General features: G+C 35.6%; 1 protein-coding gene across 1 annotated transcript; it reads left to right on the forward strand.

Annotated features, from left to right (window-relative positions):
* The first annotated feature begins 1,811 nt into the window (after window positions 1-1,811).
* On the forward strand, window positions 1,812-3,308 carry LOC107421661 (zeatin O-glucosyltransferase). The gene has a single exon (XM_060817327.1). The coding sequence runs from the start codon at window positions 1,812-1,814 to the stop codon at window positions 3,306-3,308; it is 1,497 nt and encodes a 498-aa protein (XP_060673310.1).
* The last annotated feature ends 9,069 nt before the right edge of the window (window positions 3,309-12,377 follow it).

Raw genomic sequence — 12,377 nt, forward strand, 5'->3', positions numbered from 1 at the left:
GATCTGATTTTCAGATGATATGATTGTGGGGAAGGGAATTCTATATGCTGATATTAAGATTGTTGCCACTATAATGAATGAAAAACACATAAAAAAAATTCTGTATATACGTGTATTTTTTCTGGAAATGATATGATTCTGTTTTCATGCATGTTTTAAATGATTTACAACTTCTGTTTGGGGTACTTGATCTATTTTCGAAGAGAGAGAGTATGTATGTCTATTGTTTAAGAGGAGTCAGCGCTTTTTCGTCGCTTTTATAGACAGCACACATTTCAAGGACCAGTAGAGAGTATATTGAAGGCAAAGTAAAAACTGATGGGAATTTTGGTAATATCAAAGGGGGTTCGAAAACCTGTAACAGTTATGGACATTCCGCTTTTTATATGTACTTATATATATATATATATATATATATATATTTAATGAAACTTGACAAATGAATTCCAAATTTAGCAAAAAAAGAAATATATTTAATGAAACTTTTAGGGATATATTTAATTTAGAATTTGATGGATTTAAAATGAGTTATATACTTTAAAAGATTTGATGGATTGTTATAGAATTCTACCGACTTCATAAAGATTTTATAAGAATCCAATAAAATCTTTGAGTTTAAGGCTGGATTTTATATTGACAATTTTCTTCATAATTTTACTATTAAAATCTTTTCAAATCCATTAAAATCCATCATTTTTAAAATATTTTAAAATCAATGACTTTTTGAATACTATTAAATTTTAAAAAAAATTTATAAACTCTTAATTGAATACACCTAGATTTTAATGGACTTTTATAAAATTCATCAAAACCTGAATTGAATATCATTAGATTTGTATGGATTCTTTTAAAATCTAAATCAAATACATTTAAATTTTTAAAAACTTTTAAAATCCTTCAAATTTTAAATTAAATACACCCCTTTAAAGTTGAAAGTTTTCAATTTTTTCTAAAAAGAACTTTGGCAAGCAGTGGCTGTGCCTACTGATGTGAAGGTCACCAATGAAAGCCGATTGCTGTGGGTTGATTGGAGTGTTGCTCTAATTCACATTTTCACATTCACTACCACCCACCTCTCTCTCTCTCTCTCTCTCTCTCTCTCTCTCTCTCTCTCTCTCTCTCTGAAAATGAGAATCAAACGCTCATTATATAACTCTATAAAAGTTCAAAAACCCAGCTCACAAAATCATCAAAGAATTATTTTGATTTATTTATATCTACAAAGAAAAAATTATTTATCTAAAGTCTAAGCTAGTGAGAGAGGCAAACACACCTTAATAAAATAAATAAATAAATAAATAAAACAATAGCAATACTTAAAAAAAAAAAAAAAAGAAGAAGAGAGGTTATGGGATGTTTTGTTAATTTCACATTGCAAAAAGTACTTCTCTAATAAAACTCCCCATCCCAGCTGCATTTTCATGAATTATAATCTTTATTGAGATATAAGAGAGGTCAACATATCCATTTTTCTTTATTTTTTAAGTTTTTATTAATCTTCAAGCAAGATGAATGGAAAGAAAAAAATTTTAAGAGTATATTTACTAATTAAAACGTTTATATCATGAGTATTTTTTGTAAACGAAAAATTATAATTAAGCTCGTTTCTTTTTATTTTATTTTTATTAGGGCTTAGGGTTTAAAGTTGGTGTGGGTTTGACGTCATGAGCTTTTATTTTTATACCTAAGTTTTAGTTTTATTTTTCAAAATATACAATCATTTAATAAAGATTTTACCTACCACTTGTACCACTTTTACTTACTTCTAATTATAAAGAGAGGTTGAGAGAGAGATGTTAAATGATTCATCAATGGCTACCCAACACAGGCAGCAACATGATCAAAACAAAAATGGTGGTCTCAAAGGGACCGGGTCGGTGATTGTGATCATGGTCCCTTTCTCACTGCAAAGCCATATGAACCAGCTCTTACAACTCTCCTGTCTCATTTCTTCCTACAATGTTCCCGTTCATTATCTTGGATCCACCTTCTGCAATTCCCAAGTAAGAAACCGTGTTCATGGTGGTTCAAACCCTGTCGATCAATATTTGTCAAAAATCCACTTCCATGACTTCCCAATTCCTCCTTACGTCTACGAGGACGAGGACGGGTCCGATTCGAACTCTTCAGACAATTTCCTACCATGTTTTCATGTCACAGAGCATCTTCGCCAGCCATTCTTCGCTCTTCTCCAACAACTTTCCTCGAAAGCAAGAAGAGTTGTCATCATCCACGACGTTTTGACATCTTCTGCAGTTCAAGATGCGAGATCCGTAGCCAATGCAGAGTCCTACACTTTCAACTGTGCCTCTGCCTTCAACATCTTCTCACACTATTGGGAAGAAATGGGAAAACCTTCCCAAATCGGTGGACATGAAATATCGATCCCCATTAATAATCTTTACCTTCCATCTGTTCTAGAAGGGCTAACTCCCGAGTCAATAAGAAAGATGGATCATGAATATCAGTTTCTGGGATCTAGATCCGGAGAGCTCTACAATACTAGTAGATCCATAGAAGGAAATTTTCTCGGGCTTCTCTCCAAATTAACTGAGACGACCATATCCAACGAAAAAAAGATCAACATTTGGGCAATGGGGCCTTTGAATCCCGTCACAATATCATCCAAGGTAAGCAGTACTGGCCGCAGAGATAAATGTTTGGAGTGGTTAGATAACCAAAAGCCAAACTCTGTCATGTACATTTGTTTCGGAACCACAATTTCGATGACCAATGATCAGATCGAACAAGTGGCTGTTGGGTTAGAGCAAAGTGGGACAAAGTTCATCTGGGTTTTCAGAGATGCAGATAAAGGAGATCATTGTACAAGAGCTAGAGCTTGTTGTAGAAGCCCATCCCTTCCACAAGGGTTTGAGGAGAGAGTTGAAGGAGAAGGAATGGGGATGGTGGTGAGGGGTTGGGCCCCACAACCTCAGATTCTTGGGCATCCATCAACAGGAGGATTTATGAGCCACTGTGGGTGGAACTCTTGCATGGAAAGCATCGGCATGGGAGTTCCTATAGCTGCTTGGCCAATGCATTCGGATCAACCTAGGAATGCCATACTTATAACTCTATTGCTTAAAGTTGGTGTGAGTGTTGGGGATTGGGATCAGATTGCCAAAAAACAGTTGGTGAGCTCGTCAATGATAAGCAAATCTGTGAGGACATTAATGGCTTCTGATGAAGGAGATGAGATGAGGAAAAGGGCTGCAGATTTAGGCGCTGCACTTCGAACTTCTACTGATGAAGGAGGAGTTTCTCGCATGGAGTGGGACTCTTTCGTCAAACACATCCTAAGATCATAGCTTTTCATATTTCATATATATTTCTCATATAATGCTATATAAGTTTTTCTTTCTAAATGTTATGTTTATGTTTTTTCCTCTTCCTTTTTTTTTTTTTTTTTTTTTTTTTGCTTTTTCAGCCTTGTCTTGTAGTTTGATTAATTAATAAAATCATGTTTCCAAATAATTGTTTTTTTATTGGACTTTATAAATAAAATTTCTACCGCCCTTCAAAATGAATCTAGTCTTGATACCATAAAAACTTGGTGATGAGTTAACTAGAACATTTCCAACCTAAACTAATTTGAATTGTTATGTATGTTACATATAAATTAACGGTATTAATATCCATTATGAAATATCTTATTTATTGATCATAGTTCATATTTAAAATGACTATCAATTAATATTACATATTTTATTCAATTTTTTTATTTTTTTAAATCTTTAAAAAATTGATTTCTTTTCAAAAAATTTACAGTATCCCTATATTTTTGTAGAATTTTTTCATGTTAACATTTATGGTTGTTATGTTTGTGAAATTAAAGTTTTGATCATCTCCTCGGTATCCTACCTAGTGTCACGGTCCTACATTTTATGCAGCGGAATAGACCGTGCGGCGCCAAGACTCTCCAGTCATGGCCAGCCTTTTCACTATCCGAGTTCATATATCGACCCATCTGATACCAATTGTATGCTCATGAGGTTCCCATAGTCGTCATGGCTCATGTCGCTCAGCAAGCTAGCCCGATGGCCTTGCGCCCACTCGGTAGCTTGTTACTCAATCTTGTGCCAAGATCTAGCCAGCAACCCATCTCTTCACTCGGGCCTTGGTCCATGCACATCTCGAATAGCATCCGACCCTAGAGCATGCACACCAGCATCATGCCAACATGCCCTCAGGGTAGCGACACAAGGTTGGAAGCCCACATATGAATGTCACCCGATGGCACGGTGTCGCCCCGTCCGTGCCTATTTAGCTTCCGACCCTCTTGAGCGAGGCAGAACCCGAGCCCCCGCTCATTGGCACATTTGCCACAACCTTGTAACAAAGGCCTACGTGTGTTCTTGGCATAGCCGATAGAAAACGGCATAGCGAATGCTACACTTAGCCTCTGACACAGGAGTGACGCGCAATACCAGCTCATAGCGCCTACCGGTACTGTCCTCGGGACTCCCTGTCCCTCGGAGACATATGCCCACCTTCGTGGCACTATATGTCCGCCCCATGGCTTGCCGTCGCCCATGGGAAGCTCGCTTAGCCCAAGCTAGAAGCCGGAGCCGGGGGCCGTGGAGAGCCAACACGGACCACCCCCCTAAAGAGCTTATTGAGCCATTTCCATTCTGGCAGCCATAGATATCACTTTGTGCGAGGAATCATAATGGGGTTTTCTCTAGCAAACCTTCACATCTTGGCTTGCCATTCGATATGCACCATCCTAGTGACATTCTTAAGAACTTCCCACGGCCCGGGATCGAAGATCCCGACCTTCAAATATTTACGAAAATGCCACTAGGCCATTCCAAAGGTGCGGACCGTCACATCCTCCCCCACTTCATTACGTCGATGCCCTCATCGACGTGCCCGCTGGCTATCCTCAAGACTCCTGCACTCCGCGCAACACCTTTCATCCACATAAGCTCTTCAGGCTCAAACTCAAGATCCTGCATACTTCGTCCCTCTACCTCTGTAGAATCACCCCCGTGACGACCTTCGCGCACCCACTCTTGGACTTGGCCAAGGACCTACTGCATGCATTCACCCAAACTCAAGCTTTCCTCAAAACGTGCACCTCCTTGTGCATAAATTAGTGCTTCGCCCCGCACTTTCAGCTCGATATGCAGATGGTGTCCCCCCCTCGGACATATTCTGCCTCTTGTGTATCTCGCTGGCACCCTAGCCAGACTCATGTCCCCCTTGGACAAATGCTTTCTTCACTTGTTGGCATCACTCTTAGCCAACTTCATGTCCCTTCTTGGACGAATAGCTTCCCGAGCTCCAAAGTAAGGCATCCTCTTGCCTTCAAGGTCCTCTCGTGGACCGAACTCTACCAAATAATCCGATGGTGACATTGACCCTCTCATCGAGCACACCGTCTCCTCTCAGGTGGTGCCCTTACGTCAACTATCCCAACGGTACCCAAACTCGAGAGTTCTTCATGTGGTAGTTCTCCTCTCTCTCTTGAACTCCACTTCATGCTTTTTTGGCACTCTGTTGCCGTGACGAGCTAAGTTTCCCTTCTTAGCTCTTGTTCCCGCGCTCAAATTTCCATCTCCACGATGGTGAGGTGCTAGCAATTCTCAAGCTAGCTTTGCCTTCTCCAAAGGCAAATTTATGCACAACATCCCTTGAGTGTGCATCTCAAATTTCCATCTCCACGATGGTGATGTGCTAGCAATTCTCAAGCTAGCTTTGCCTTCTCCAAAGGCAAATTTATGCACAACATCCCTCGAGTGTGCATTTATCCTTGTGGCTTCCAAAGCCAACCCTTGCGCAAGTGGCATCCTCTTCCCGACGAGTTACCACATCTTGAATGGAGGTCCTCTATTCTGCGACCTCCTTATTTCGGCTGTTGACACCTAGTGTCGTCTTGAACTAAGTCCTTTCCTTAGTTCTTTGCCTCAATCTTGCTCACTTTTGTATCTCGGCTCCTCCTCTGAGCCAGTTTTGCCCTCTGGCAAATTTACAGTGCTCCACGCATCCACTCGTCTTGACTTCTCATTCGCTTCGACAAGGTTGTCTTTTCTCTTGGACAAACGTGGCCCTCTGCCACCCAGCCGCACTGGCTTGCTCTTTCTTCCCCACTCTTTGTGGCTGTCAAGACTCTTCGTCAAAATGGATCTATTTTTGGTATTTTCTGTAATTCTTAAGACCAATACCCCAAAAGAAACACATGGCTAACAAGCCCTCAATTATTCAAGAGAACTGCACTACTTACGGCTTGTGCTCTCATTTAACAACGCATGAATTCCTTTCTGAGCACCAGTCACTTATTCCAAATGCTTGTCCCATTCATGAACTTCGCATTTGCCTCGCTGCTCGAGCATCCAGTTAAAGATATTTGTATCGCACACTGGTACTCGTTTGGTGAACATCCCCACATCATGTTCAAGTTGGGCATGCTGCCACAACTAACCACGCTCCATGCAAGAACGCCCCCTTCACAGTAGCATCGGGGTTCTACGGATCCAAGCATCACCAACCAATACCATCCGTTCCTCGGTTCGCCTATTGCAGGACAAACCGGGCTCTGATACCACTTGTCACGGTCCTACATTTTATGCAGCGGAATAGACCGTGCGGCGCCAAGACTCTCCAGTCATGGCCAGCCTTTTCACTATCCGAGTTCATATATCGACCCATCTGATACCAATTGTATGCTCATGAGGTTCCCATAGTCGTCATGGCTCATGTCGCTCAGCAAGCTAGCCCGATGGCCTTGCGCCCACTCGGTAGCTTGTTACTCAATCTTGTGCCAAGATCTAGCCAGCAACCCATCTCTTCACTCGGGCCTTGGTCCATGCACATCTCGAATAGCATCCGACCCTAGAGCATGCACACCAGCATCATGCCAACATGCCCTCAGGGTAGCGACACAAGGTTGGAAGCCCACATATGAATGTCACCCGATGGCACGGTGTCGCCCCGTCCGTGCCTATTTAGCTTCCGACCCTCTTGAGCGAGGCAGAACCCGAGCCCCCGCTCATTGGCACATTTGCCACAACCTTGTAACAAAGGCCTACGTGTGTTCTTGGCATAGCCGATAGAAAACGGCATAGCGAATGCTACACTTAGCCTCTGACACAGGAGTGACGCGCAATACCAGCTCATAGCGCCTACCGGTACTGTCCTCGGGACTCCCTGTCCCTCGGAGACATATGCCCACCTTCGTGGCACTATATGTCCGCCCCATGGCTTGCCGTCGCCCATGGGAAGCTCGCTTAGCCCAAGCTAGAAGCCGGAGCCGGGGGCCGTGGAGAGCCAACACGGACCACCCCCCTAAAGAGCTTATTGAGCCATTTCCATTCTGGCAGCCATAGATATCACTTTGTGCGAGGAATCATAATGGGGTTTTCTCTAGCAAACCTTCACATCTTGGCTTGCCATTCGATATGCACCATCCTAGTGACATTCTTAAGAACTTCCCACGGCCCGGGATCGAAGATCCCGACCTTCAAATATTTACGAAAATGCCACTAGGCCATTCCAAAGGTGCGGACCGTCACACTAGGCTCTCTATTGTTAATGAAATATCTTAAGGGTTATTTTCATTGTTAATCCTTAAGTATGTTCAAAAGTTATACTTTGATTTTTGAACTGACTTTCAACTGCTACTTCAGTTATTAATTAATTATTGATCTTTAAACTATTTTTAATCCAGTTTTTGCCATTTTTGAAGTATGTAACGGACTTATCAACAACAAACAATGGATTACAAAATCTAACAATTTCACAAAATTTTTACATATTGCATCAAATGCACTTCACACTTCACACTTCACAATTACTGAAAATGGACAAGAAAAAAAAAAGTTTAAAAATTAATAATACACCAAAAACTTAAGATTAGAAACCAAAAGCGTAAAAAAGATTAAAAAAAAAAAAATCGATGATCAAAGTACAAAGCATAGTTTGATATTAAAAAAAAAAAAAAAGAAGTATTCAGTGAGTTAAAAAAGCTGACAACCCTACGTTTAATTACTTTAATTGTGAAACTGATGCTTTACTTTAATTCTGACACGTTATAGATTCGTTCTTACAGCACGTCAATCTTTCATTGCCCTGGAGATCTGCGTGCCATATTCTCGTTGAGAAAATCTTCTATCAAATGGCACTCCCACTGATTTTTTGGCATTTGTAAAAACTTGCCAGATTCTTTCCAACTCATATCTCAAATTTTTTTTTTTAAAAAAGTAAAATTATAGGCCCTTTCTTCTATTTTAAAATAATCTTGACCTTTCGTTTCCATGATAATCCATTTTTTACTTTTGCAATTTTAGAATCTGGATTTTCAAAACTTTAAAATTTTGAAACAGATTTAGAGATGAAATTTCCCTTCTTCAATTTTGAATCATTTATAAGTTTAGGTTAGATACATAGACGATGCATAAAAGGCCTCTAGCTAGAGATCTTGCGCATATGTGAATTTACTACCATAATACCTCTCAATCTGCATTCTTTCATGTCTGTATGTATTGAATATGAAATTTTTATAGTAGTTCACTTTCTTAAAATTTTACAGATTTAAATAGATGATGATTTTGTGTTTATGTATTAATTATTATTATTAATTTTTTTTTTAAAAGGACAAATTTTTTGAAACTCTTTGTTCAGAGTGGAGATGGAGAAAGGAAGTTGTAGAGGAAGAAGAGGATTGCCATGGAAGGAAGCTCAAAGGTTCTGAGGAAGAAGATAAATTCTGGAAAAAATATTTTACTTTTTAAAAATTAATTAAAAAATAAATTAAAAGGGATAGTGAGTTCGACATGACCTGACAAATAATGTGGAATGGTACGAGATGAGTTGGTACTTGGTACCATTGTTTCATATAAGTTTTGCCTTTTTGTGTAGGCTCTTATCTTACCTACTCTTAACCGGGTCCTTGAGCTCCAAAATTATGGACCGTACGTCTAATTATACGCGGGCAGGGTGGGGTTGGGGCGGCCTTTCCCGGCCCCATCTCTTGAAAAATGTGCCCCATCCCCGCTCCAGTTCTCACTTCAAACCAAGCGGGACACGATGAGAATACCCTGGTGAAAAATCGAGGTGGGGCAGATTTACCTTTTGATTTTTTAAAAACTTTAAAATTTACTTTTTCAAATATATTTTTCATTTATTTCACATAAAAAAAAATTATATTTACACAATTATATTATATAAATATAATGTTTATTAATCATAATAAGGTTAATATTATAAAAAAGTATAAATATATATACATATTTCAATAAATGAAAAAATTATATTTAAATAAATATGTATATGTATGTATATATATACATATAAATATATATAAAGAGGACAGAAACAAGTCGAGGAGTACAATCCTCATCCTCGCTCCATCCTCGAATTGGGATAAAGAAGTTTGTTCTGATCACTATACTGTTTCCATTTTAATTGGGGAATTCCCATCCCATTAAAGGCGGATCCCTATATAAATTATGTTATGAGTTATTTTACGGAGAAATTTTTCTGTATATAATGTGTAACAATATGGAATTCTCATCCTAATTATTTTATAAAAATCTATTTTAATTTTTTTTATAATGCTATATATGATATTTTTTCATTGATTATGTACACCAATAAAAATTCCACATTGATACATATTGTTTAATGAAAAATTTCTCTATTTTACCATCTCTAAACTTATTTCTATATCTCATGGATGCTGAGCTTCTCTTTTGATGAACTGGGCATTGACCCTATCAGTGTTATTCTTTAATCTATAATCTTATTTTTATTTTGATCTTTGAACTCTTTCTTTTTTTTTCTTTTTGGGGCATTTGAGTGTCCAAAATTTAGTTTTAATTTTATGTTTTTCTTTTATTTTGATAAATTAAACTTTAATTTTTATTGAACTTTACTTGCTAAAGCTATTTTTAGTTTAATTTTTATCAAATTTGATATGTCCAATATATTTTGATGTGTCCAATATATTTGAAAATATAGGAATCTTATACGGTTGCTTAATTTCGTAATTTGTTTCTTTTTTATTTTCATGCTATGCTATAATAGATATATTACATGCCTTAAAATCGTTAAAAATTAGGTTAAAATTAATTTTAAAAATTAAAATGTAACAAAAATTAAAATTCAAACGTCAAAATATAAAAAATAAACTAAAAATTAATCAACCAGCAAGTGGGTAATCATATACGTTGTGACAAATATTTGTCTTAAAAAATGGTTGTGAAAGAATTTGAATTTATATGCACTTTCATGTTCCAAAAGTAATATGAGCCGTGAGATATTTTCCGTGGCCCGAAGTGTAGGTCAGAATGATACTTCAGAAAAAGAACCCGACGTCTGTGGGAGAGCCTGGCTTCGCACATGCTCTATAGAGCAATGGAAGATAAAAAATAACATTGAAAGGAATTGCCAAAGAATAAAAGCACAGAAAGGAGAAGTTTTATGGTTATGTACTATTGGTATTTGGATTAATTGCAATTTTTTCTAGCTTGAAAAAGTTATATATTTGATTTTTAAATTTAAAAAACATACATTTAGATTTTTAAATTTTAAATTGTTTCATTTTGATTTAAATAGTGTTTGAATTTGTCATTTCGCTTCTTTACTAACCGCGAATGGTTTTATACGATAAAGTTAGATATTTTAATATTTTAATAATAATAAAAAACTTATGAAATTTCAAATTATTAATAGTAACTTTCTATAAAACGCAATGGTGTTAGATAGAATCGGTTTGGTAGAGTTTGTTTTGGCCTAAAAGCTTTACTTGGTTGTTGTATTTCTTTTTTTATTTTTTTTTCAAAATAAAAGCATTTGATAAGCATCAACAATATTTGTTTACATAAAAAAAATAGTTTTTTTTAATTGTTTTAGATAAGTTAGAGTTTTAAACTTTTTTAAAAGAAATTTTTTTTTAAAAAACTTATGTGGAAAATTTATTGAGCATTTAATATAATTTTTTTATTTACAACCAAATATTTATAGTTTTTTAATAATATTTTTTTTTAAAAAAATCTATTATATAAAGGTCTATAGATAATAATTATTCTTTTATCAATTATACCATACAACACATATACAAAGTTATTTATTAATATTTTATCAAATAATATTGTTGAAAAATTAATATAAATTAAATATGAATGACTCAACTTTTAAAAAGATGTATGAAACTTAGGTGTTATTTGACATAATTTCCGCTTTTACTTCTGTTTCTTCACATATACGCCACTCTTTAATGGTTATAGTTAGATATATTTTTGGATGTCATAAGCATTTTATAAAAATTATACAAATATTTTCAAAAATAGCTTTTAAAGGTTTTCCAAAAACCTTGACAAATAGGGCTTTAATATACTTTAAAAAACAATTTGATACTCACAATATTATTAATAAGAATAATAAAAATCAAATAAAAAAAAATATATTTTTAAAAAAATATTATTTGTTATTATTGAGAATTATTAATGGTGGGATTCAAATGCAAATTTGATTGGCTACCCTTATGAGTGTTTATAGTTGAAAAAGTAATAAAATAAAAATAAAATTACCACAATCAATCAGCAATTGCTATGTGCAATATATTTCAAATATGATTATTATCATAAGTGACAAATGATAGATTTTTTTTTTTTTTGCAATATAATTTTTAGGTTTTGTTTGGTAATAAATTAGTTTTTGATTTTTTTTACTTAATTATATATTAGTTTGGTTAACTTTAAAATAACTTGATAGTTTTAATATTAATTTTTAAAAATAATAAAATATAAATTTAATAATATATTAAAATTTTATTTAGAAAAATATATTCTATCGAGATTATTATTAATATATATATAATTATAAATTTTAATTATTAATATGATCTAAATATCGAAAAAGAAAATTTTAATATTAGTTAGCAATAACTAAGACTGTACTAAACATCTTAATTAATTACAAAAAAAAAAAAAAAGGGAAACACAATTTAAAAAATTGTATTCGTTTTCATTTATTTATTTATTTTTCAAATGTATACTTATTTGAAATGTTTAACCAAATTTTACAGCCATTAACTAAAATTAACAAACAAACAAGCAAATTACTTACTTACAAACGAAACCAAACAAAAACTAGAGGTCTTACCCCTAAAGAAAAAAGGAAAAAAAAAAAAAAGAGAAAAAGAAAAAAAAAGGTAGGCGTAGTAAAAACCATGCCAAATAAAAGTACCATTGTGGTCTCACGGTTTCACCGCACACGCCCAAATTGCAATGTTGGTCGACAATCCCATTGACTAAAAAAGGTCAAAATCTTAGCTGGAATTCCACCATGATAACAATCAAGCGGCCGCGAAATCCCCGCGTGCAACTTCAATCCCACCACATAAAAACACCGTTGCAAAACCCAGCTTCCTGCGA

The sequence above is a fragment of the Ziziphus jujuba genome, chromosome 5 (assembly GCF_031755915.1).
Source record: "Ziziphus jujuba cultivar Dongzao chromosome 5, ASM3175591v1".
In the NCBI taxonomy this organism is placed as follows: domain Eukaryota; kingdom Viridiplantae; phylum Streptophyta; class Magnoliopsida; order Rosales; family Rhamnaceae; genus Ziziphus; species Ziziphus jujuba.